This window comes from Orbicella faveolata, unplaced genomic scaffold (genome assembly GCF_042242905.1).
Source record: "Orbicella faveolata isolate gen_17 unplaced genomic scaffold, um_ofav_v1 contig_25, whole genome shotgun sequence".
In the NCBI taxonomy this organism is placed as follows: domain Eukaryota; kingdom Metazoa; phylum Cnidaria; class Anthozoa; order Scleractinia; family Merulinidae; genus Orbicella; species Orbicella faveolata.
This window is the reverse complement of record NW_028301553.1, coordinates 32077461-32105442: the sequence shown is the minus strand read 5'-3', so window position 1 is coordinate 32105442 and position 27982 is coordinate 32077461. Positions and strand designations below refer to the sequence as shown.

Genomic DNA, 27982 nt, shown 5'->3' with positions numbered 1-27982 from the left:
CATGACCAGAACAGAAATGTCCGTTAAACAAAATTATAGGACAACAACTTCAAAATGTAAACATTAAATTTTAATAATGTTGACGATAACTTAATGTAAACATTAAATAGTGCTGATGAAAAATTGACTTTCTGCCATTCTAGCGTGGCTGAAGATTAAATCGAACTTCATATACAAGAAAGTAGGCGTTGTGTAAGTTAACTACACTCTAACCACGCCTAACTCTATACTAGGCTTTGAGATGTCGCGTTTTTCCTCGAGTCACGTTGTATAACAGAATGATGACTGCTCGCAGTCTAAATTTAGGCGGCCACATTTATATTACAGTTAACTCCGCTATCTCGAAATCTTAGAAAAACAAGAAATAGCTAAGAGGACGGCGGTTCGATGGCCAATAGTAAGTCAAGTGACTGAAAAAGTGTATTCAAGGGAAAATGATTTGAGTTCAAGATAGCGAGGTTCTCTTGTACATCGTTTATGCCAACAAAGAAAAAGGCATTAAATGCCGCGAATACGTAGAATTTCTTCTTCCCGTAAGATCGAATTTAGGTTAAATTCGTTGTTGTTACAGCTTCGTCTTCTCTGGCCATAGGCTGTATTCGATCACACACGCCGGATTTCTTCCTGGCTACAGATCAACCAACTTGGATTTCCTCGACTTATCGAGTTCTTTTCTAAAATATTCAATTGTTCGGTTAAGGCCGACAAGCAGAGGCACCTGAAGAAAAGAAAAGAAAAATTACATATAGCTTATTCTGCGTTCCATAAGGGAATTGAAACACCCGTTGTTATGAGCGTTATGGAATGTTAGTTTCCAGAATTGGGTGATGTGAGTTACTTGATTATTTTCTTTATTCTCATACTTTCTGTGCTTGACAAGGTACGAATTGTTACAGAGAATTGAGCCTTCATCACTTCGGTGACTGAAATATTCCATTACACGCCTTTCCTCAAATTAAAGCAAACCAGACATCGAAATCCTATTACAATCTTTCCACGTTTAAATTACTGTTTGCATTCGGTTTGGCTTCTTTCCTAATTTTGAAAGGTTTTGCCGCATTGAGACAATATCCTTGGGTTGACGAATTTCAATATTCTCATCAAGTGTCAGCTAATCAATGTATTGATACCGTTGTGAGAAGATAGAAGTTGATCGCTCTTACCTTAGGTTCCCAGCCAAGGATATTTTTAGCGCGAGAGATGTCGGGCTTACGTCTTTGTGGGTCGTCTTCCATCTTTGCAACGTTCAAAACTGGTTCTTTACCGCCTGAAAAAATATCAACAGAACACAGTTAACACTTTCAGCTCAGACATAAAAATTGCATTAAGTGACTGGCACAGAAAAGACGTCATAATAATCCCCAGGCACCGGGGGGGGGGGGGGGTGCTACTCCCAGAAAAATTGCGTGGGGATGTGCGGCCCACTACCCAAAACCTATTTATGACCAAGGTCTGTGATTTTCTCTACCCTATTTATGAGTTGACCAAAAATTTTATTCCCTATGACCATTGCCGCATGTATTCAGTTGTCCTAAACATAATTTATGAAGGGCTTTTGTTGATAGTCTCATCGATAATGACGAAGAAGTAGCTTCTTCTAAAAAACAAACCCAGTTCAAGACTAGAGTGCAAAAACCACACCCTATTTATGACCAAAGTGGCCAAAATCGATACCCTGTTTGTGACTAAAACGGCGGAAAAACCATACCCTTTGGGGCCGCACATACCTATATAACCCATATAAGAGAGTACTCACCCTCCCTTCCCCGCTCCCGGGCATAACATATTACAGAGACTCGGCATTTCCCGCGAACAGTAACAATACCACCTTTGCGGTCTACCGTTTGTGGATTTCCGTAAACGTGAGAGGTTTAGCGTCAATCAGTTGGGGATGAGTGAATTCTTATCTATTTTCCTGATTTTAAGGGACTGTCTGTTCGTGGGAACGTAAACAAAATTACGCCCTCAGCCTAAGCCACTTATAAAATCACTGCCTTTGTGAAAGACGATAAAGCTTATAGAGATCGATAAATTTTCAAAATGCTAACCTTGGTCATGAGTAGCAAAAACGCACGCATTACTGTACTTTTTTCTGTCTTCCGCCTGATCGCAAGTTAGTAAAGCCAGAATGTTTAATATTACTGAGTCTTACCCACAGCATCTTTGATCATCTCCGCGAAGTTCATAATTGTGTATTCCACTGGGTTCCCCTGTTAAACATCACCAACAACAAAACACATTAATTCTAATTCTTCGGCTAATACAGTTCAATACTGTGGTAATTAAATTGACCAACCCAAAGTTCGATCAAGCTGCCAACAAAAACGCTTGTGTCTCTCTTCAATCAGAAATTTTAGAAATAAATTTCTTGACCCAGGAACACGCCTTCCTACCCTTAATGAGTCAGGCCACTTATTGGCAACGAAAGTTTAAAACTGGTCCCAGCCAATTAACAACACTAAGACGATGACGTTGATGTTATTTTTCGAAGACGATCACATTTGGAATTGCCATGGGTATTGTAAAACGAATCACTGCATTTCACCAAATACCAACCATGGCTCGAACAGGGTTCATACAAATTCTTGTCTGAAGAAATTCAAGATCTTTCACATGCTCTTTTTTTAAGTATGTGTTTCGTTCTCAAGTTCTAGAGTACATGGTCATACAATCGAAAAGGAGACGAAGGTCTCATCCAAAACCCGTTAACTTCTCACACCTTGGACAAAATTCAAAATTTCTCTTGGACATTAAATTACAATTTTTCACACTTTAACTAGACCTGGAAAATTACTCAAAAAATTCCGTACTTTTCTCCTTTTCCAGATTCAATATGAACCCTGTTCGTCCAGCCAAAGGCCTTTATATTTACTTACTATGTTTACAGGTTCGGAGAAGTTACTGTTCATCAGCAGGATGAGGCCATTAACTAAGTCACTGTAATATAAAAGTTAAAAAAAGACGTAATTGGTACAAGACAGGTCGCAACACGTGTGGGAATATCAATGAAGTACTACCCTCTACTAAGTCACAAGTTAACTTCTTCGTTATACGCTCTTTTGTAATTATTGTCACACCAAAAATACAGTAGCTACCGTATGAATAAGTATTACGTAATGGTATGAATACGAGTGTGAATAACAATCTACACGACGAGTGATATTTGAAAGCTCTCTCTAAATTACTCCAGCCTTAAGGCGAGTACAAAACCTGATTCTAACCTGATGTACTGGAACGATCTTGTTTGTTTTCCAGATCCATAGACCTGGTGATAAAACAAAAAAACAGTACAACTCCGCAACTGACGCAAACATATTTTCATATATATCTTAGCTTGGACGAAACAACGGTACAAGAGTGGGCTTGATGAGTTCTTGTAGAAGTTTATAATGCTGTAAGTGTAAATCTCTGGTTTGGGACTTGTGCTACTAGATTCCCGAGAAGGCTATTTATCGATTATTTTCCCGCGAACCAAGAGCCAATCACGTTATAGCATTTTACGTGGGCATGTTACCAGACAGTCGAGTTTTCTTCCCTCCTGTAAATCCAGCATTTTCCAATTCCAATTCGAGCTGGATTGAGTACCTGCATGGAAACCAGCTAGTGTTGACGTGGCCTCCGCGTCTTTTATGATTGTTATTTTTTCTTTTTGTTTATTGAAACCCAAATTACATACATATTAAAACTGAAACTAGAACAACAAAAAAATTCAGAACTAAACAGAAGAAGTAGTGCTAATCTGAAAGTTAGCCTGAACAATGACTGCTCAACGTATCCATGCCTGAATTAATACACGAATTCAGTAATACCTCATTTTCGTCATCTTCAAAGCAGCGTACCCTTCCTCGCGCACTAGTTAAATACTTTGAACGTAATTGTAGAAGATTTTTAACATCTGTGCTCTACACCGTCTGTTAAATTACTCACCGTTAATGGTTTCCCTTCTAATGCCTGCATGATGAAGTTACTAACAACACGACCTGTTACGAGGAGAGAGAAAAAGAAACCTTTGTATACCCAAGCTGGTTTCTAAAGGAGTTTGATTACTTACCATATAAAGCTTAACGAACATCATTGGTGAGTTAAGAGTAAGACAACGCTGTCCTCAAAACAAACAAAAGCCGCACTGTACCATCATTCATATGCATTCTTGGTCCAAACGTGTTGAATATTCTCGCCACACGCACCTCAACGTGTTCCTAACAAGAGATACAAATGATAAATACTTCAGATAACTGGCTTGTTGTCTCACAGTGTACTCAAGTTACACTTGGACAGGTAATCGTATGAGTGAGAATGCAGTCAAGTATTTACACTACGAGTGATATGTGAAAATTATCTCAAGATAGCGCGAGGAATTTTCCAATGCTCAAACTTGCACAATCAAACAGAGAACAAATAAACAACTAAATGATAAATTTGCCTGCTCAGTCAATCATAATGAAGTAATTTTCTAATTCGTATATCAAACTCATTTAAAACTCAGTTTAATTTTTTTAAATTTGATCTTCTTTTATGTCCACCGTACCTGTTTGGCATACGCGTAACACATGGTCTCAGCAACACGTTTGCCTTCATCGTAACACGCTCGAGGTCCAATGGGGTTGACGTGACCCCAATAATCTTCCCGCTGGGGATGTTTCTGAATAAAGGAGAAAGGAACAGACATTCATCAGATAAGCGTCCAAAATAAAAAATGCTACAAAATTATGACGCAAAAGACATACCTCTGGATCTAGAGTGCACACAAGATACGGCATGAATATGGAAAGAGAACAGACACAGCGCATTATTTAGTCATTTGTCTAATTAAGATTGTAACAATACACCTGTTAACGTGGTACTATGATCAAATTTTTAGCCCTTGATTTTTTTAGGTGCATCACATAGAATTCCATGTAAGAATAAAAAGGCCGTTTATCGTTTGAAAATATCTGCATTAGTTCCAGAGATATTTAAGTTGGAAAAATGTGAAAAATATGCAAATGAGAGGACTGATGACGTCAGACACTCAACTAATATTATATTGAGTATATAAATAGTGCTATCTTCGCCAATTTGCAGCACAGACTGTCGAAACTTGGTAGGCTAATAGTTCTCCGGGAAACACACCTATGACTATAACAAACTCAGTTCCCCAGTCCCCCACACACAAGATTTCTTGGCACAAAAAAGACGTTACTAAATATGCGATTAAAAATATTTCACATATGAACTCTCACAGACATTCGCAAATGGTGTGCAAGAAATCTTAGATTTGGAAAAAAGTTCATCAAAGGAAACAGCTACCTACTAACCTCCATACACCTCTGATGTTGAAGCTAATAACAGCCTGGCATGCACTCTCTTGGCAAGTCCTTTAACAGAAGGAAAAAAAAAAAACGGCGAGGATGAAACAACTTATTAACCCATACTGGTGATAAATTAGAAGTACAGTGTCTGTTTCCCATCAGAAAACATTTGTTGATATGCATCAATGAAAAACCTACAACTATTTGCTCTAAGGAAAGTCCTCATCCTCGGAAACCAGAGGACAGTTAGTTGAGGTGTGACAAAGTAAACACTGCAAGACTTAAAGCAACAAAAGTTTGCAGTGTATATTTCTTCCTGTCCCAGCTAACTGCCCCTTGGTCTCCAAGGATGGAAAGTTCTCAGCCCCTTGACCCCACAAAAATAAATGTTTGGTCATTGATAGGAAATTGTCAACTTCATTTCTGGATGGGTCTCTCTTCTTTCTGACCCTATCACTCTTGTTTTCTTTCTCACTCTAGGGGGTGGGGGATGGGGTACACAAACTAAGGTCAATGAACATCATGTGGCATTGGTCGAAGGCACGTCTTACCCAGCATGTTTAGAGTCCCCAACGTGTTCGTCTTTATTGTCTAAGAAATGAACACACAAAGCAATTGGTTACTTTGTAATTCACTGATCTATACTCTTCTATTTGCTTTATTAAGAAAAGAAAACAAGCACATAAAGTACAGAGCCAAGGTGTTAATAGAGCTTCCGTCTTCTAAATCACAATTTGCCTTTCCCTTTTGGTTTAATATGACATGCATCTCTATTGTTTTGCATTCTGTTGTTTCTGTACTGCTTGTCAGACATATTAATGTTTTGTATGATTTACAATGTAACATTATGTTGTAGATATAGCTTTAACTCTACTGTTTTGCATTTACTGTAAAACTGACATGTCAATACAAACAGTCTCCTCTTCTGTCAAATCATGCCAGTTTTTTTTTTTTTTAAGTCTGTAAATTACCTTAATTGGATTGTACATATAATTAGGAGGAGATGCAGGTGATGCCAAATGATAAATCTGGTCAACTACCAAACAAGAATAAAGAGTGTCAGTAAAAATTTACAAGGACTATCATATTTAGAACAATATGGTCTCCCTTCCAAAATTCTTTCAACATCTTCTGATCATCTTGGTATTCTAGGAGCACTTTGTGTTTAGTTGTTATATAAGCACTGTTTAGACCAAAAAATTGCAGCAAAATTACCATGATACAGATTGTGCCCCTTTGATACATTGTGTAGTTCCAGAAAATATCCATACCTTCCCCACGGAAGGGATTTTTTTCCAAGACCCCCCACCGCTCTGGAAATTCCAATTAAACTTGATACATTTCTTTAAATTTTTTGGTCTTAGAGAACCCCCCATCCCCAGGAAGTTCCAACCCTTCTGTGTGGGGAGTATGGATATTTTCTGGTACTGCACATTGTGGCAAATTATTTCAATTAAAAAGCCCCCCTGGGGGAAACCTGCAAGTCAATTATAATGTATCACATGCATTGCACGTATTTCGGAGACTGATATCTTTATGAACATCACGGCATATAGTATCTAGTACAATTACCTACCTTCTAACAAAAGAGGTTCCACAACATCATGATTTAAAAGGTTGAAATTTTCATGCCCAACCCTGCAAAACCAAACCACATTGTCTTACAATGTAGCATTTTAAAACCTAGAAGATTTAAACATTTAATTTATAATAAGCTGTGGCTACAAATATTGTCTAAAATGAATAACTATACAATTCCCACTTCTACAGTAGGCTGCTAGTGTAGAAATGTTCTTTCTTGACTGACTTATAATTTATTTAAGTTGTTACAATGCAGTTCTGAGAATCTGTGTTCCTATCAAGACAATCTATTTTAAATTGTAAGAGCCAGAATGGAAAACTGATCAGCCCTGTTGTTTAATGGTGATGTCCTAGTATACCATTAATTAGTATACTTGGGTGGCACGGTGGCCTCATGGTTAGTGCGCTCGTCTCTGGATCGAGCGGTCCAGGTTCGAGCCCTGGCCGGGAACATTGTGTTGTGTTCTTGGGCAAGACACATTACTCCCACAGTGCCTCTCTCCACCCAGGTGTATAAATGGGTACCGGTGAACTTAATGCTGGGGGTAACCCTGCGTGGACTAGCATCCCATCCAGGGGGGAGTAGAAATACTCCTAGTCGCTTCATGCTACAGAAACCGGGATAAGCTCCGGCCTGATGGGCCACTTGGCTCGTATGCAGACTTTACCTTTTTACCTAGTATACTACCTTAGTTTGTAAATTATAATTATGTTAAGCCTGGTTCTCATATCCCGCCGACGTACCTGTGACGTAGTCGCCGGATGCAATTGACAACGTTCAGCGATCTGTCCCAGTGGGTTCCCGGGGCATCTGCAATGGATCGCCGACGTACTCAAATTTGCGTGAAATGCAAATCGAATTGCTCAAGTTGCAACAACTTTACCCGTAAATATGGATCGAATCGTCTTACTGGAGTACGTTGCGACTGCAGATGATGTTCACATAAAATATTTTCATCGCTGACGACCGCCGACAGCCGCCGGCTTGCCTGCGGTCATTGCCTGGGATAGATTATGATTCGGCGATATAAATGTTCACATACGCCGTAACGGTATCCCAGGCAGTGGGATGATGTCCCAGGTATGTCAGTGGCATATGAGAACCAGGCTTAACAAAACTCTTACCAATGTTCAATATTTCTTTTTCGTCCGGTGAAAAAATTATCTACAACTGTGACCTGTCATGACAAAAAGATAATTTAAGTATTTGTTTCTTTAATTTTTGGACTGTGTACACATGTACATCACTAATGGCTAATTACTTCATTGATTAACTTATTGGTTAAATAACAATGAAGTAATTAAGACCTCCGATTATTATACAGTACAACTTGTGTGACTAATTTAAGAGCTATAACAGTTTGGATCAAATATTTAGTTGATAGTTATCTGCACCTCATGGCCTGCCATTAATAAAGCATCAACTAAGTGAGATCCTACAAATCCTGCCCCACCAGTCACCTGACAGAAAAAAACAAACAAAAATATGTAATCATTGACATCAACTATAGATGTCTATAATAGTCTGAAAGATATCAAATAAATGTATATAAATAAAAGAAAGAACAAAAGGAGGTGATCAAATTCTTATTATGTAGGCAACTTATACCATATTCTCAAGTTTAAAAATCAATGGTATTCTTTTTTTTCTCTCTGTTATAAATACATGCTGTTGTTATTACTGCTTTCAACCAGTTGGAAACAAAGCCTAAAAATATCAATCTAATTAAAAATAATATTATTTTATCCAATAATATTGTTTTATACACCAAGCATTGCCCAAGATGTTCCACAGTATCAGGATTTCATTAAGAGCCAAGCCACACTGGGCAAATTGACCAGCTGTAAGGATGATTTTGCCCACCTAGTTTGACCATCTATAGGAAAGTTATTTATATTTAAAGAAGTTTAGTTCAAAACGTTTCACTGCCTGTGAAAACCAGTTGCCCTACTGCTGAAAACATTAATGAAATCCTAACAGTAAATTGACCCCGAACAAAATGAAAAAGTCAGATCCACTTTAAATAAAAATCAAAAGCAAACAGCAGACTTACTAAAATTCTCTTGCGATCTTTTTCGGCTAAATATTTAACTGGAGGATATTTTCGTTCCCTGTTAGTGAATAAAATAAATATGAATTAATACATTTTACTATAATACATGTATATTGTGATAATCTGGGCACCATTCATCAATAAGACATACATGTATGTACATTTTGCCAAGTTTCAGAGATGCCAACCTAAATCTGGGGGATTGTCAATTCAAAAAAATCTTGTTCAAAGTAGGGCTCTGCTGATTCAGCCACAGTAATGCATCAAATTAAAAAAGTAACTTTCACAAATACACCAAACTAAAACAAGTGTGAAAAATGTAAGTTTTGAATGCTTTCCTTTGTATCCAGGAGAATTGGTGACCCGTACAAGAGACCAGAAACTCACAACAGTCTTTATCCAGGAAACTCTTAAATTAAATGATTTAATGAAGTGTAACTATAAACTCAAGGTTAACTCTGATATATGAAGGCTATACACCTTTACATTTTCATAGTTAAAATAGAAATTGTTAAGTAATTGGTTTGCATATGTAATAAAATCATAATGCAACACAAATAAGCAAAATAGATTGAAACTCAACAACCATTTTAATTTGGAAAGATGAAAATTTAATTTTGATAGAAAGCTCAACCACCCCCTTGATAGTCATGCATTGTTAACACAATGTATGTATCAATTTTCATAAATTAATCAACATACAAAACCCTGTTCTTTACTTAAACATATGTCTAATGCATTGTTAAATAAAATGTATTTTATTAATTTAAAAAAGGGTAATTTATTTCTAACATACTTGCTCTCTAAATTTGTAATTCTGAGGTCCAATGGTTTCAGTTTCTCATTTAATGTCTGAAATAAGGAGAGTAACAACTCAATCAGTTTCACCAACACTTAAAGCAAAGAATACTCTTTTCATTAATTAGACCTTAATTACTGCAATAAACCCCCTAGAGAAGTAACCCTCTAACCCTCACTATTTCTCAGTAAAAATAAGAGATGGAACAATGGCCCTAGCCAGGGCAAACCCAGACCAATCGATCTGGAGTCCAGTGTAATAAATATTGGACCCCCACATCTCCCAAAATGTACGCTGTGCCATTTTTTTAAAATTACAGTTTAACCCCTATTAAATGGCCACCCTCAGGGAAAGGGATAGTGGCCGCTTAAAAGGGTTGGTTGCTTAATGGAGGTAAAAACCCCAGAAACGGTCCTCATGGGGACTTTGATTACTGGCCGCTTAATAGAGGTGGCCATTTAATAGGTGGCCGCTTAATAGGGGTTCCACTGTATATATTTAATATAACAGTTAAGCATGAATGACTTGCATTATTATTTTTGCAATACGAAATAACTTCTAAGAAAGCTGGGTGAATGATCAAATAAAATACACTAATTCCTTGTTATTTTAAGTGGTACAGCATACACGTACAGCAATCTACAAAACAGTTTTGTACAGTACAGTTTGCTTAGATCCTCAAGAAAAATGAAAGAAGATAAAATAAAGACAGGATTTATTGACTATTTAATTAATGCAATTGTGCAATTTACATTTCAGTAGAAACTGTAGCATTCTAACTTACTTAAATTGTAACACAGCCATTTGAGTAACATGTGTGAAATCATTGCTCGCTTACATATAAAAAAATATTTTTCTAACTTCATATTAATTTATTCTTTTCTTACCACTATATTTAAAGTTTCTAAATCTCTTCTCAAATCATCTAGCATTCTTTGAGATATCCTGTCAGAGCAACATAGATCAGTATACAAGTTGTTTTTTGAGCAATCCGTTCAGCTCAAAATAGCCCCTCCCAGGTGTTCAGTTACTTGGGGCACTTTGCCAAAAAATAGCAGAGTGAAAAAAGAAGAGGTGCTTTTCCACTTTTCTTTGTGTGCCATTTTTTACATTGCTCCCCAAGTAATTGAACACCTGCACCTAAAACAGACTTGAGTAAAGATTATTATTTTCTTAAACAAATAGAAACATTTTCTGTGTTTCTGATAAGTTACACATGTACATGTGAAAACTCAAGGAGAAGTTTGGTTTGTGGACCACAGGCAAGAGTTGGGGAAACAAGGTGCTTTGATTCAGACTCAACTTTAGAAGAATTTCAATCTGAATTTCAATCAATTTCATACTATCAAAGCCATATGACAGTATAACTCCCTGGTGAATATTTATGTAAAGTAGGTGTAGTGTGCCTGTGCCAATGGACAAGAAAGGAAGAAAAAAACAGAAAGGGACCTGAATTGATGATTAATCACCCCTCCTCTCCCCCTCCACCACCTACTTCTAGCTTCCCTTGAGAGAAATTTACTTACATAATCTGGCAATGTTCTTGAAATCAATCAATCAAATTGTTGATTGGCTTTTAACCGTGTTTGCAGTCAGGAAATTTGGAAAACATTCAAGAAGCTACTGAGTTGGTCTTGCCTAACTCAAGCAACACTTCTTTCACGTCCTCCAAACTTTCCACCGAGCACAACTAATAAGTGTGTTAATCCTATGCCTGTAGCCAATAACATCTATCTGGAGCCTGCATTTAAATAACTTACTTAAATAACTTGGTAATCATCATTCTACTGTATGAATTGTATGGATACATTAGACTTATATCTCACAGCCGCCAGTAAAGCAACAGCGCATTTAACCCCCAAATTACGAGCACTCTCTACATAAGCCCAATGAATGATTAAGAGCCATTAAGCGTCCCTAGGATTTTTTAGTCCTCATGGACAACCAGACGACTGCAAATATGATCCCTGTAAACCCGTTAAACCTTGTCAAAAGCCAGTATTTTAAATTTATCTGTCCCTGGTTGTGAACAGCGGCTAATCAGACAATCAAGCAATTATGAGCAGAGGTTTTTATTTTTTTAAAATTTAACATTGTGAGCAGAGGTTCCCTCTTGCCTCTCACCAAGAGGAAAGAGATGGGAATCTCAATCTTGCAGGGTATATTCTAACCGGCTTTTACAAAGCAAGGAACAAACTTTGTCGACAATAGAGAGTTGGAGATTTGTTATGTGTTCCTCAATAATTTGTCCCGGTCTTATCTCCTCTCTTCTATATCCGATGATTCACCCCGAGATAACAATCTCACATGATTCGAGCTGAGGCAACAATTAGATCAAAATTAACGTTCTTGGCGAAAAATAAGGTAACCAAATAGCCAAAATGCAATTATAATTGAATTACATTCTAGAAAATTTTTTTTAAAATAGAGTAATCAAAGCTTATAGAACTTTGTCCAAAACGATTACCCATAAAGACAAAATAAGTAAACACAAACAATTACGGTTAGACACATTTATAAGCTTATTTTTAAGCAAGCAAATGGAACATGTTCAATGTATTTTAATCGCACGCAGGATGGTCACTGTTGAGCTTTGTTAGTATGCATACCTCCCTGCATTCTGCACGACTGTTCTGTTACGATTGACTGTTGCCCAGCTTACTAGAAATCCATAAAAAAAAACGGGTGATCATTAACCTTACTTGCAAAATTACACGTGTGACTTTCAATATCGAGTACAAACGTTTACCGTATTTGACACGATCCGTTGAATCGCTTCACTTACCAACCAAAATAGTTCCAAAAATGAATAATATGAAGATTTTGAATTTCCGGTTGAGAAGGGAAAACGCGTCAATGCCATATGCCATACTGAACTCAAGTTTCCCGCACACTTTCTTGCATGTTTTTTGAGCGACGACAGTGACGACTCGACCGTGCGATAAGAGTTCAATGAGCTTACGAAAGTTATTTGTTCCCCAGGCGTTCTAGATTCCAATCGCGGAAAGGAGACTGGGCGCAGGCTTGATAATCACATGACTTTTCACGTGACTTATTTGAGAAGGAAAAAACGAACAAAATTTTCATGTAGGCTCGGGGTGCTTGCCGTTTGTCAGAATGACCTGGTTGGGTAATGGTAAGGGTCAGCAAACCAACCGCAAATAGTAAGGAAATTTCCCTTCTGAAAGGAAAAAGAGGACTACCTCTGTAGGTAGTCTTAAATCTCCGAACTGATGTTCTGGAAAATTACTGTTCCATTTGACTTTCAACCGAAATTTCCGGATCTTTTCCTTACCGTCCTTACCATATTTATGACCAAAATCTGCGATTTTTGCTACGCTATTTACGACCTGGCAAAAAATTTGATAGCCTATTCATGACCTTTGTAGCTGGCAGTTGCCCTAAACATAAGTTCAGGAAGGGCTTTTGTTGACGGTCGTACTGATAATGATGAAAAAGTAACTTCTTCTAAGAAACACACCCAATTCAAGACTAGAGTGCTAAACCATATCCTATTTAAGACCAAAATGGCCAAAATCGATACCCTATTTATGACCAAAATGGTTGAAAAACCTTACCCTTTGGGGCCGCACATACAGCACATACAAGGGAGTACTCCATGGAATAAGCTGCACGTAAAAGTAGTGAGAAAGACTAACCTGTGTAAGTGCACGCCCCGCGGAACCTTATAACAGACCGCAGCAACATCACCAGAAGTACACGTTGATGATTTGACCTCTCGACTTACTAATTACGTAAACAACACAATAAAAAAAAAAAAATAAAAAAAAAAATGAATAGGCCCCGAGCTTAACAACATCTTTATTTTTCTTATTATAAATATGAATACTATAACATTTTTAGTTTATTTAATATAGGTATTATGTTTTAGATAAGGTGGCTGTTATAATCTTGTTTTAATGAGACTGGACTAAATATAAGTATAAATATATCCCATATTATTAAATACAGGGTACACATGTTCTTTAATTCTTCGTAGTAGATCTCCAGCCAGGATTTGAGTCAGTCAGAGGATCTTGAGTCCAAATCTACCATCAGCATCCATCTTGTTGGTCCCACATTTCTTTTCTTTTCTTTTCCCTTTTGACCCTTTTTCTGGAAATTTTAGATCTGGTCAAAGCGGTCAAATCGGTTGTATCGTTGGAGAATGCGAACTTTCACGCCCAGCTTAAGACAACAAAAACAGACAAAGCCGAAGTCAAAGAAACTGCCAAAAAAGAAATGAAAGGAACAGAAAGGTTACTGAAGTCACCCTCTTTCCCCCCGCCCCCCCCCCTCCCCCTTCCTTAGGTCTGCTTGCAATTTTGCCCAAACTACAATTTAATAGTTTACGTTCCTGACTTTTTCAACCTTGTTTCAATCGCATGAACAAGAGGATCTTCCTGTTTTTGTTGTGCACTTTTTATCACGTTGCTTTTGGTCAAAATCCTTTTTCTTATATTTAGTTTCACAAGTGGAGATGAAAGTAATTGAGATACGATCTCGTGTAATTCTCGTGTAATGGCTTTCCGTCAGTTGTAAACGCAATAGCAGTATTACGTTGAGAGGTCTGGGACCTGATCCAAACCAAGAGTATGTCACTCCTGCTAAAAGAAAACCTAAATGGGAAACTACAGGAGAATAGAACGTTATGAACTCAGTTGTAGGCTTGTAACTTAATGAATTAACTGGTAAAGCGATAATTCGGCCTTCTAAGCTAAGTTATTGATTTCCACGAGTTTTTTGTTGCGGCAAAACAAAAATATACGTCAAGGACTTCGATATAACACAAACGTTCAAGCGATGAAATCTGAAAGAAATTGACTATCACGGCAAGTTTGCTTCATTTTTAGTCCTAACATTACCAGAATTATTTTGAAATATAATCACCTTCGCTCACACACAAAATGCTCCGACATACACACTAATTTTCAAGGAGTGGAATTAACTCCTAAAGTAGAGTTAAAGTTACTCCCTATATCAATCAAATGCGGAAAAGAAATCAGTTAAAATATCAAGCAATTACATTTGGAAGGACAGAGAGAAATCCTGGTTGACTTGTGCAGGCATTGTTATCCCTGTTCAAGACGAATTAGAACTCCTTGGTGTCACTCTCGACAGTAAGTTTATGTTTGAGAGCCAGATTCGTAAAATCTGTAGCAAAGTTAGTCAACAGGTGGCTGTTCTCAGTCGTTTGAAGAAAATGTTGCCTTTTGAAATGAGAATAGCTATATACCGTGCCTTCATTGCGCCACATTTTAATTATTGTTCAGAGTCGTGGCATCATTGCGGTAAAAAAAAGCTCCGATAAAATCGCAACATTTAAGAACTTGATCTCAAAGTTGGATTTTTTAAATCTCACTTTTTACTTATGTTATTACGTGACCATTTTTAGTTTTAATTGTAAATATACTTTATATAGATTTTTGTTGCTATTTCGTGGTATGTCTTTAAAGTGGCTATTTAGCTAAACGCATTTGACCATTTTAAATAGAAGAGTATTTTTTCCCTAAGGTAGAGTTATTTGGAGGAGCTAGAATAACTCCAAAAGAGAGTTAGTTTAACTCAACATTGGAGTTATTTACTAGTCGTGGAGTCAATCTAACTCTGCTTATTTTTTGTGGAGTTATTTTAACTCTAAATAAGAGTTAAAATAACTCTTACTGGAAGTTAAATTTCAAGAAGGGGTTATTTCAACTTTCTACAGGGAGTTAATGTAATATAACTCGCTTTTGGAGTTACCTGGTAGGAATCATTTAAACTATGGCTGGAGAGTTAGAATAGCTCTGAATTAGGGGATTACTCCCTGAAATGTGATTTGTAGGACATTTATAAGATTAAGAAATTAGAATTGCCAACACACAACGACATAATTCAGAGTCTGTCAGAGTTTTTCTTTTTGACATATCAACCCTGTACGTGTGTAGTTTGGGTCTTGCTAATGAAAGCCACGCTTAAACTGAGGTATTCATTTAACTGCTACTTTTAAGAAACACATGAGGTGGATAAAAAGGATCATTCGAGTCTGCATATGGCTCCTTCCTGGCTGGATCTGTACATTTGTAACATGACATAGGGAACGCCTGCCACCATTCGACTCCAGGGCATCCCTCTTTACACATCTCTTTACATTGCTCAGCAGTTATTCCGTTACCAAGCTTGACTCGTCCTGCAACTGTACACCACTGAGGTGTGTAGTGAAGCCATTCCACTCCAGGAGTTGGAGCTAAGAAAGGAACTTTAAACAAACGTAATAAAGATGTATATGACAATCCTGTTCTGCTCCCCGTTTAAGCAACAAGATTATAAGCGGATACTAACATTTAAGATCTAGAAAACATTTTGCGTGTTTTTATGAAGTTTTATGTAATTATATACACGAGAGGAACCTTGGGAAAACGAGAATCGAGGCGGACCACGAACTACAAGTGAATGGTTCCAGAGCTTTGAAGAGTTTCTCCCAAGCTTTCACGAATCACGATCGAGTGTTCCTTTTTAACAATTAGATTATGAGCTCGAGATTTCTGTTGCGCAATAGTTGACGAGGGAGCAGCCCAAGTCGACTGTCGCGCATAGAAATCGAGAACGAATAATCTAATTGTTCTAGTATAAATCAACTGGTCGTTCAAAACTTTATCTGAATCCTCTTTACAGACACTTCGAAAACGCAAAGAAGCAGCCGTCATTTTGTTAACAAACGCTCTTAGCTACGCTACTCACTATCTGCAACAGAATAGATAGTAGGTAGGGTAGCACGCTAGTAGATTAATACTGAATTACGATAAAAAGACGGAGAAAATGTTTTACATGTCTTTAATATCCTTTTGAGAAAACCAAAAAAAAAAAGGCCATCAGAAAGTTTGAAACTGGTTGTTTTAGTTAGAGATAAGAGACCAATGGATAACAAGTCAATATTTTTGGGAAGGCTTCACAGTTTAGCATTTTCAAGTGTTTACCTGAAGATTTTCACGTCAACGCCCCAAAAAGTTTCAAATGTAATGAAAATTAACTGATATCTCGTCTTACACAGTACGTAAATTCAAATCAAACTGTTAACTTCAAACTTGAGTTTTTTTTTTCTGTAATGATACTATGATACTGACCTGTAGGAGAGTTTATCTCTTGCAATACGTGGCGGGCCATTTCTACCTGAAAATGTTATTTACCTTTCTTTAAAAACTACTTATGAGAAACTGTTCTTCAGTCCGGCCAGTATTTGTTCTGCGGGACTCGAGCCCAAAATCCATTAATTATAGCAATAAGATTAACTTACAAAATTTAGGGAAAAAAACTATCGGAGTGGAAATGAATAGTTTCTATATTCATTTGGGCAGAATCAGGAATATGACTAACTTCCATTTTGTGTTAATTATCTTTTTTGCGTTAAAGCAAACATAACTGAGAAAGCTGTCAGAATTAACTCTGGGAAAATGTCAATTCAGTAGTTCACGGCAATTAAATTGCAGCTGATCAAATGTGAAATGGCTTAGGTTTTTATTTTTGCCTTCATTTCAATAGTTAGTTTGATAGAACCGGCTCTGTTTTGACATAACCAAGCAAACGACACCATTAAAGTGTGTCAGTATTCTTTTTCTCTTCTTCTAACAGAACTTAGCCATCCTTGATCCTTTATGGTTTATCATTACGTCTTTGGTGTTCTTCTATCTTATTAAACTGTTATTTTCAGGTTTCCAACCATTTAAAAGTAATTTTGTATGTGGCCAAAATAACTCAAAATACCGTGACTGAGCCCCTTTAAAAGCACTGGTGTCTTTTAAAAGCTTCAGCGTCAGAGAAATTCATGTCTTTTAATAGGTCGGGGCTAGTTGATTTTGCAGTCGGCTAGTGGATTCTTGGGAAATATTTGGAGGAAATTCAAATCATAGACTGAGTACCTTAGGAGATGAAGTTTTGGGGGGCTAGTGAGAAGGTTCTAAAACTAATACATTACAGTGGAAGCTTGGGTCGGCGGGGTCTAGAATGGACATCCGAAGATAATTATATATAATAGTCAAACTTAAAAAACGTAAATGAATTGTTACCTTTGTAAGCAAATAATATCCTCTTGCGGTTATCACGGCCGCTCCATGCAAAACATCTTCCAAATGTTCTTTGAAAAGCTCACACTCGTTATTTTCAGAATTGTAGTTTACCGCGTTACAGTTTGATTCAGCGCCACAAGCTCGAGCGCATAACATTAGGTCTTTTGCAAATGTATTCTGAACAACGGTGCTTCTTGTGTACAGTGTACGATTTTCATAAACGGAAAAATAGAAACTTACATCTTCAGGACGAACGCCCCCGAATAACTGCAAGAACAACATAATTATAAACAACCAGATGATGCCTTTCATTGCCAATAATTTAGGGGAAGAAAGCAAATCAGACTGAAACTCCTCGAGAAAATCGTCTCATCGTTGTCAGAAACTGGATATACATGTTTGAATCTTGGAAACAAAGAGATAGGCGATGATGTTGGCCAATAAAGCAGGTGTTAGTTATTATTTAGCGACCAATTAGCAATACTCAAACAGCCTTGTTTTTTGTATACCAATTGTCTTTGTGAAATACGAAAGAAAGATACAGAAATGATATATTAGTTTGCGCAGTGTGCTTGTCTAGGCTCTTGAATCTGAGGATAACATTTGCCCATGATTACCAGGTTTTTGAAACGTCAGTGACCTCTGAACAACAGTTCTTTTCAGAACTATATCCGCCTGAACGATCACACTAAACATCATACTGTTACTCCTGGGTTAAAATCATGTATTACAGTGTTGTCGAAATTAATTTATGGAAAAGAAATTGAAAGATAATACTCTAAAATCTTCGAAATTCAATCCCCTTAAAATGACTGATGGACTCTGTTAATAAAATTATCAGGTTCAGTTCACTATGAAAGTTAATCTTAACAGTCTGTTCAAGTTTACAATTAACCCTTAAGTCAATCGTACCTATCTCAAAATTTCTACGAACTGTGAAAGCATACCAGTGAATCTAAATTCTGTCCCCTCCCTTTTTTTTCTACGGCTAGAAGTAATTCTTCCTTATATCTGATCAAGGCACATCCGAGGCAGCTGATTTTAACAGCTTTACAAAACTTGATAACTGGGCGGCAATTGAAGATGAAACACTGATTTCAAATGTTCTGTAATAGACGTATCGTCATCAGGTTCTGTAATGAAAATATTCTGCACTTTGTAAGTATTTTTAAAGGACTTTAATAAATGTTTTACCCTTAAGAATTAACCACTGCTTAAGCTTTTAACTATGCATATTTTGTGAGAGTAATGTGACATATCAGTGGCAATTGGCAGTCACTGCCTATGAAAACTGTCTTTGAAAAATGAGAGGATACAGGTTCCCTTCATCTCTTAGCTTCCGTGTGAAAGTAAAAAATACTCCGCGTGTATTTATATAACAACTATCGGGGCATTTAACTTTTCCGAAATGTTGGGCGAGGAATTTTAAAAATCTGCAATAAAAACTGGGTCTGCTCCACCAAAAAAACTGTTACATAAAATGCATATTTGCAAATTGGTGTTTATTTCATTTTTTCATACTACCCGGAACTTAATTAAATGTTTGTTTTATTATAAATGCTATTTTCAATTGCAGATGGAAATTGAAATATTTACCTAAAGTCAGGATTCCTCGACAGGGTTCTAAAACGCTCTAATGCTAGCCATCTGAACCAGGTCGATGCGATAGTTCGTATAGTTTCTCCATACGGAAATTCTGGATTCTTTATTGAATACTGACAGATCAATGATGTTTGCTTCATATATATAGGTCTATAAAGGCTTTTCTTCCCTCTGTGATTTTTTCTTTCTTTACCCCGGGCCCCTCCCCCAGATCAGCCACTGGTGTAAATGGAGAATCTCAGTCTGATAGGTTCTAAAGATCCAGGTTCTTATAGGCGGGTTTTTACTCTATACTAAATTATACGTAAACCTTAAAAGACGCAAAATGTGCAGCGATAAAGTCGATTTCGATGAAGCTTCGCTTCCGACTAGTGATTCAGTTAGCTATTACTCTTGAGAAACACATGAGGTGGATAAGCCAGATCATTAGTGTTGAGATACATTGTCTTTTTTGATGGATCTGTACACTTATAACAGAAACTATTATACTTTTCCCACCATTCGACTCCAAGACATCCCTCTTTACACATCTCTTTACATTCATCTGCTGTTTTCCCTTTGCCAATCTTAACTCGTCCTGCACCTGTACACCATTGAGGCGTGTAATGAAGCCATTTGACCAAACGGTTTGGAGCTAAAATGATACAAACATAATTATGACAGAATGTCAACATGTATAGATTCAATGCTCTGTATTTGATTACTGCAAGTCAGCCCTGTGGAGCAGTTACAGAACAAACTATCAAAATTGTTACCGGGGCTCTCGTTATAGTTTAAAAGGGCTCAGTCACGGTATTTTGAGTTATTTTGGCCACATACAAAATTACCTTTAAATGGTAGGAAACCTGAGAATAACAGTTTAATAAGATAGATAAATCCCAAAGAGATAATGGTAAACCATACAGGAGCAAGGATGGAGAAGATTAACACGGATTACAAACGACGAATTTGGAAAATCGAGGCTAAACTTTTCCGTCAATATGCGCAAACCGTTACTGAGCTCCTTTAATGTTAACTATGTCAAATATTGCTCCATTTTTGTACCCAAACTAGACAATTTTGGGTTGACACAACTATTGCTGCTGGTTGACCTACCTCCCTCTTTTTTCAACCCAAAAAGAGAGTTTTGACAATCGACATTTAAAAGTAATATATTACAAAACTCTATTATCATTCTAACGTACCAAATACAATAACGTACGAACTGATACTAAGCCGCAGAACTTTGCTTCACAAAGCTTAATCATTAATCGTTAATCGTTGATTTTACTATTATTGCATTATTACTACAATCATTGTTACTATCATTTATGGATCTTTCACTCAGAATATCTCGTTTCAACCATTTCAAACATTTAGTTTATGTACCATTTTGTATGTATGTTAATGTACCATTTTGTATGCATGTTTATGTACCATTTTGTTTTGTCTTAATTGTACGATACTTACGTGTTGGGTCCTTTTCCTCTTGTGGAAATCTAATCATTTCGCCGGCAACCTGAAAATATTTTCGATGAAGTGATGAAAAAGAACTAATCGTTTCTCTCTCGGAAAAAACAGAAGCGACAAGGAAAACAAATATTCGAAAATAGTCAGGTGCTGGACTGAAAACCTTCCAGTCTGTAAAGCGACGCGTGTGATTTTCAGGAATGGATAATACTCTTCACATATTGAAATACCTAAAACGAACTTGGCTTGTTTTGTCGCTTTCATGTTAATTAAGTAAAGCGCTAGATGAACATTCAGTTATAAAGATACAAGATGTGTAAAGATTTTGGACTAAGACCTTTATGGAATCCATAATTTTTAGAAAAGCAGAAATTTAACTCAAAAGAAAAAAAATTGGAAAAAAAAATAACCTCGAACTATAAGTTATCATAGAAATGCTAAGTTTTCAAACCCGCGTCGCCTAAAAAGTATTTGATAGACTGGGCTCTAATTTCTTGGAGCAAGTTAGTCCATTTACGCCCTTTGAACATGCAGTGCTTACATGTTTTTACCTTCATCAGAACCTGAAGCGCTTATGCTAATGAGACAAATATTGCAAACAAAGATTCCTGCTTAAAGCAAACATAACCAATAACCGCGTTAGAATTAAAGCTTGGAAATGGACAAAGTTAACAATTCGCGACAATTCATTTGCAGGTGATCAAATATGAACTGACTTCCTGTCAATTTATTGGCTGCCATGCGTGCAGAAAAAAAAGCTTAAATCACCGTCTACACATTTGATCATATCCCGGGAAACAGTCCATTATTAAAACCATTTATCGCAGATTGGAATAACGTCTCAGTCAACCTTAAACCAGAGGTATCAGTATGGTTGCCGATAGAGTTGCTATTTGATTTGATAAACACAATCGGATCACTTAACGGATAATTTTTTTATGAGGACTGCACTTCAGAGGTTACAATTATCTTACGTAAAGGCACAGACGACTGAAAAATTTACAGTTAAGTCATCTTTCAAATGAAAACCAAAAAAAGTACCACACAACCCACCACAGGTGATTAGAAATGTCATGGTTTGAATAAAAAATATAAACCGAAAACGATGACCTGCATGTGCTGGAAGACTGATATTGTAAATAACAATCATCATTTGTAGGAGAACACCTGGTATTTAAGCACAATTACTAAGATGCTGAAATAAGAAATACACCTTGGAAATAATAAAGTAAATGAGCTAAAGATGAGTTTGTTCAAAAATATTAAACACTTTTTCGTTCATTTTCCTAATATGGAACACGGAAATAAAGCCAGTATATTGGTAATTGTCTAGAGTAAAGCAGTTTGTCAGAAAGACGTTCTATTGATATCAGCTCGGTGTGGTACTAAAATGACTCCGGTAGATAGATATAAATCGCCTCCTGACAGCTTAAGTAAATGTTCGGTAACCTAATAAGCTCTTGAAAGACCTACACTGAAGATCTATCAGCCGACAGAATTATCAACAAGAATAGATAACCCTCTTGCCCTTTCAGAAACTTAGGGATGTTTTTGAAACAGCAATTCAACTGTGTTTCAACCTTATTTATTGAAACTTAATAAATCATACCAAGCCCCTTTCAGAACGAACTCTGATAAGTAATAATTACTAAAAAACTGAATGCATGACATTATATTTAGTTTCTTAGCGTGTTCAAAATTTCAAGCGGATATCCAGCCTTTGTAGTTTTAAATTCGCTTCAGCGTATTCGTACATTGTACACACAGGTACATATCTCCGTGAAGCTTTATAACTCTTTTTTTGTTTAGTGTGTAACTTAAGAGTTCTGAGATATAGTTTATAATCAGCAAGCTCAGTCATAGATTTCAATTTAAAGAAACGTGAAAAATCCCTACCTTTGTAATCAAATGGTATCCTCTTGCGGTCGTCATGGCCGCTTCAGGCGATATTTGCTCTTTAAAAAGCTCACATTTGTTCTCTCTAGAGTTATAGTTTGCCGTGTTACAGTTCGATTCAACGCCACACGCCCGTGCACACGACATGACATCTTTCACATTTGTGCTCCTCTTAAAGGTAATTCTTGTGTTCAGGGCTCGATTTTCATAAACGGAAAAGAAGGAACTCATGCTCTCAGATCGAATGTTCCCAAACAGTAGCATAAACAAAAATAAAAGTACGATGTCATTCATTGCCAGCCTGTCCGCAAGATAACTGTTTGGCTCCTGGAAATGTGTAAACTTGTAACGACAGCGTCCTACACAGAGAATTATCTCAATTTCTCCAAAAAATGGAATTGACTGAACACAAAAAAGATGATTAAAGATACTGTTGACGGACAAGACAGGTGTTTGTCATTACTTAGCGGCGATACATTAGCACAACTCAAACAACAGAGTTTGACACAAAATGGCGCACTTCATGTACGTGCAAAAAAAGTAGAAGAAATATAAAATGAGGGTCTTCAACGTTAAACAAGCAAAACATTTAGACGTGAGGCGTAAAAATTGGAAAATTTTAATCGTTAGCCGTAAAAAATATTAACCGCAAAAATAATTTAGCCTTGAAAGCGAGGTCTCAAATCTCTTGTCAAGACTTTTTTTGTGTACTTTTTTTGTGTACTGTCTATAATTCTTATGATAATACCTTTTCCATCCCGGAATGGTCAAAAGACCTTAAATGTGTTTTATAGTTATCAAAATAACTTTTTAACTTTTTTAAACAATGGAATCTTTTTTAATTTTTATAACAATGGTAGTTGATTTGTAGGATTTCTGTTAACCGTAAAAAAGCTAAAATATTAACCGTTAGCCGTAAAAGCCACCACCCCATTGAGGTCCTCAGAAATGAGATAGAAAAATAACATTTACGAAATCTTATAAAATTTTGGAGAATCGATTCGCTTTGTGATGACTACTGATCAATTAACTGATTGACTTAAATGAGATTATTTTCAGAGTCCCAGCGTTGTAGGAACTCCCAGTACCTGCTGGAGTTTACTTTAGTGTCAGCGTGTTTTAAAATATTCCCTTCGTGTATATACATTTACCATAATTAACACCTTCATACACCTTTGTGAACGCACAAACACCTTCATTTTCCTTTATACATCTTACCTGGCTGCGGAGCAACCATGCATCCTTCTTCTGGTTTTGATCGCTCAGTATCAAATTGATCCGCAAGGTCCTTCAGAAAACCTTCATGGCTTATAATTTCGTCTAGAAAGTTTGTGACTCTGCCGGAGTGCCAAAGAGAAGGTCATGGAAAAATAGAAATACAAACCAGAAACCTTTTTTGTAATTACTTTTATTTTCTAAGACATTTCGCTGACAATATGATACAATTACTAACTTACTACAACTAATTTACAATATATTACATACAATGAAATACTACAATGCATTACTTGCAAAGTTATAATACACACATACAATAAACTACTAACATTACATACAATAATCTAATTACTGTATACATGCATTACTCGGAGTCACTGTACATTACCTGCACCATGCTACTTACAGTACAATGCTAAGAATAAACTAAGTATTACAAGAAACTAATTACAATATTATTCTTTCACCTCACTACATCAGATTGAAAGTACCATTTAGGGATTTAACAATACGGTCGATTAGTCAGAACATATGAGAAGCTGCTAAAAAAACATATAAAGATATATTGTTTATTTACTTATTTGTATTTTTTGTTGTTGTCATTATTCCACCACCACTTTTTTGTCTGGCAAATTGGAATTAAATTCTGTAAATCATTTTAATCCGAGCAATAAAACCCTAAACCGTAGGTAGGAAATTTTGACACTTTTTAGAGTAAGTGTAATATTTGCCAAATAATAAGATATGGTTTATGACAGTAAAATTGTCTTTTATGCCAGCTTCCTAAAAATTATGTCCGGCTTCTTCAATGTTTCAATATAAATACGTAGTCTGTAAGCCAGGATAAGACATGTTTAAAGAATGCAGAGGATTTCTTACAGGAAAAGAATAAATGCTAAATGGATCATTTGCATGTTATTTGCATAATGTGATTGTCCACTACAGTGGAAATATTATCACGAGTTAAAAAGGATGAGGAGCAATGTCAAGGAGCATTTCAGGCCAGTAACTGTACTGTTATGGGTGAATAAAGTGTTTGATATTATTGGGTAACCAAGTAACATCAAAATAGGATGATCGCCTCCGTAATGGCTTCACAGCTTATCAAAAGCAAAGCTGCTGTGAAACGATTTTAACCGGCCTTGTGGAAGATAAGAAATTGGCTAAGGACAATCATCTGTCAGTGGGAATATTATCAACAGACATATTGGACACAAATTAGGATATGGTAACCAGCTACCGGGAACTTTACATGGATGTATTCCTGAAAAAACGCGTGGGCTATCTACGTGACAAAAATGCACATCACTGGATCGGCAGTTTCTACACCCTCTAGGCCTGGATTTCAGAATACGGGAGTGATCAAAAACCAGCTTGAAAAAGATTAACTTAGGAATAATGTCCACATAGCGGAGTAACCCTTTACCCTTCAACATCTTAACAGGAACAATTACAAGGTAAATCGGTTGATGTTCAATCAAAAGGAGAACAATAGGCGAACAGACTGCGAAGCGGTAACAAAGAAAGGGAAGCGGTGTTTTCATTTACTCTATCCTCCACCGATAACCGTTTTCGTCTTCAGCAACAAGATAAGCCGCTTTCACCACAAGCACCATATATAGACAAAAAATGTTTATTTGTCGGAATAAACAGTGATTGACTGAGTTTTGTCTTCAATCAAACTGATGCAACACCCCTCCAACTTGCAATTTTGATGTACTTACACCTCAGCCTGGGTATCTGTATCACCTGTATCCTGGATAGATATCGAACGGGGAAATATATTTTGTAACGTTTCGCTAATTACACTGGAGTATGTTCACTATGTATGGTTCGTGTTAACTGTAGAAGTATTTTAGGCGTGAATCCCTAAGGGGCTAGTAGGCTATTTAAGAATTTGTAAGTTATGCAAGAGCCACTCGAAGGCATCTCTTTCAACTTTGCTTTTGCTGTTATGTCGCCGGATACTGAACGAGCGAGCGTTCCCGCTTCGATCGCGCAATCCTTCACTGAGGGAGATCTTTTTCATGAGACTGCTTCACGAACATTGTTTCCTCGTCTTTTGGACGTTAAGTTTGATCAGAAGTTCGCTGCATTCAAACGCGGTCTCGACGAGAAACAAGCTGCCACTCAGTCTCAACTGTAGAGGCTAAAAACGGTATCCAAGGCTTCGAGTTCTTTTAACTCAAGTACAATACGAGTTCAGCAACTCTCTGCTGGATGTAACAGACGGGACCAGCAAGATCATCTCAAAAGGAAACCTTTCAGCAGTCAAGTTATTTCGTTCCGCGGACAAGAACCCCGCTGTTTGGGCAGCAGTGCAAGTACGAATCGACGAACTCGCCGAAGATTCAGAGGAAGAGAAAAAGCTCTGATCAGCCGAAGTGCGAACGCTAGCTAAGATCCAGGAGAAAAAGCGGAAAAATGCGTCTAGCTGGCCAACTCTACAGCTACCCGCTCTACATCCAGTGAAGCTCCATCCACTCATGGCCTGTCCACTGGCAATTATTTTTCTTCTAATCAGCCTTTTTGTTTTTTTCGCATGCAGTCCTTTCGTGGACGTCAGCCTCAACTAGCAGACAAGTGTTTCAGATGCGGCCAAAGAAGCCACTGAGCAAATCCATCTTCCTGCCCAAGCCGTTTTAGAGGAGCCGCTGCAGCCCCTCCAAGCAGTAAAAATACATACTTATGGCAAATACCAAGCTGCATTGAAGAGAATGGGATAAGATGAGTATATAATTTTTCCAATTTAATCAAATGATTGGGAGACCCGGTTGAACTTATTGATAATTTTGTTGAACCATGTGATTCAAGGTTTTTTGGAAGTCTTGAAAAGACAATTTACTCTAAGGGGCTGAAAAATTTCCTTAGCTGTTCATTCATCGTTCGCGTAAATTTTGGTTATGTCAATTGTGTCCATTACTTTTGATTTTGTCATGGCAACCGCAAACTTCGTATAGGTTTGGACAAAAATCAACTTTTTCGACATACTTCTGTATTTTTTTTTCCAGCTTTGTTCATCATTTTGCTGAATTTCACTAAATTGTACATTTCATAAGCATTCTGGCTTCATAAGCATTCTAGATTATTTTTTGACTTTTTAAGAAAATAGTATTATCCAAGACGGTGGGTCAAATGACGTCATGCGACGTCACAACCAAAAAATATGTCATTATTTTATAGAGCAAGCTCAGGGCTTCCTGTACCTTAATAGAACGAAAACCCAAGGAGAGGGTTTCATCCCCCTTGTGCCACGATGGGGGTGTTAGTCCGAGGGTTAACAATTGTACTAGCCCTGATGACTGACTGAATGAATAAAAGACTGATTATCAGGATAGAACGCATTATATTTAAGTTAAAGGCAACCTTATGGTTAATGTAGATTTTTTAAATCATATAGGTGCTTCTTGCTTTATTCGCGATACTATTTTTGATGGGTATTAGATTCTCTTTATTTACATTCCACCCTCAGCTCAGTTTTCTAATAATCACTCAGCCATCCAGTCCAGTATAGTGATTTGTCGAGCAGGCTATTTCTGATCTTCTGGCCATAGGTTCAGTGGTCGAGTGCGCGTGTGCTCCTGCTGTTGTTAACCCGTTGTCAGTTTCCATACAGTTGGAGTTTTGGAAGAATAATGTTTCGTATCTCAATTCCAGTGTTTTGCAGACGTTGCTCGCAGACTATCTTGTATTGTATGCTCCGATGTTAGCGCTATTGGATTGGCTGCTTTTATTGCCATTGGTAACATTGCCTGTTTTCGCACAAAAACTGAGATTCTATGTAGATACCAGATCGAGTACCGCGTGGAGAGAACTCCACTGTGTTTGTTTTGCTTTGAAAAGTTTGCACATCTTCTTTCAGGGTGCTCTGTTAAGTGGTTTACTGACAACCAATCTGTACCTTTGATCGTCGATTCTGGTAGTATGAAACTGTGTTCGCTTCAATTCGCCGGTGATATATTTGATACCGCCAAAGAAAGTAATATCAAAATCGAGGCTGAGTTGATACCTCGTTCATTTAACGAGAAAGCTGATTACTTATGCAAGATC

The 27982-nt window shown here is 37.0% G+C and overlaps 3 protein-coding genes across 3 annotated transcripts; all 3 read right to left on the bottom strand.

Annotated features, from left to right (window-relative positions):
- Positions 1 to 48: 48 nt before the first annotated feature.
- On the bottom strand, positions 49 to 12708 carry LOC110060897 (UDP-glucuronic acid decarboxylase 1-like). Its single transcript, XM_089295009.1, is given in 19 exon segments — positions 49 to 718; positions 1164 to 1267; positions 2153 to 2210; positions 2877 to 2937; positions 3222 to 3265; positions 3928 to 3980; positions 4133 to 4199; positions 4529 to 4642; positions 5290 to 5357; positions 5843 to 5882; positions 6263 to 6327; positions 6868 to 6929; positions 7998 to 8050; positions 8268 to 8333; positions 8927 to 8984; positions 9723 to 9778; positions 10613 to 10670; positions 12335 to 12386; positions 12511 to 12708. Coding segments are annotated over 19 exon segments (1254 nt in total). The 5' UTR covers positions 12596 to 12708; the 3' UTR covers positions 49 to 628.
- A 1467-nt stretch (positions 12709 to 14175) lies between these two features.
- LOC110060809 (uncharacterized) lies at positions 14176 to 18542 on the bottom strand. The gene is made up of 3 exons (XM_020767605.2): positions 17768 to 18542; positions 16829 to 16874; positions 14176 to 15963 (listed from the first exon to the last, which is right to left on the bottom strand). The coding sequence occupies exons 1-3, from the start codon at positions 18077 to 18079 to the stop codon at positions 15698 to 15700; spliced, it is 624 nt and encodes a 207-aa protein (XP_020623264.2). The 5' UTR covers positions 18080 to 18542; the 3' UTR covers positions 14176 to 15697.
- A 101-nt stretch (positions 18543 to 18643) lies between these two features.
- Positions 18644 to 23128, bottom strand: LOC110060810 (uncharacterized). Its single transcript, XM_020767606.2, has 3 exons — positions 22715 to 23128; positions 20819 to 20867; positions 18644 to 20003 (listed from the first exon to the last, which is right to left on the bottom strand). Exons 1-3 carry the CDS (start codon positions 23006 to 23008, stop codon positions 19750 to 19752), a joined length of 597 nt encoding a protein of 198 aa, XP_020623265.2. The 5' UTR covers positions 23009 to 23128; the 3' UTR covers positions 18644 to 19749.
- Positions 23129 to 27982: the final 4854 nt, after the last annotated feature.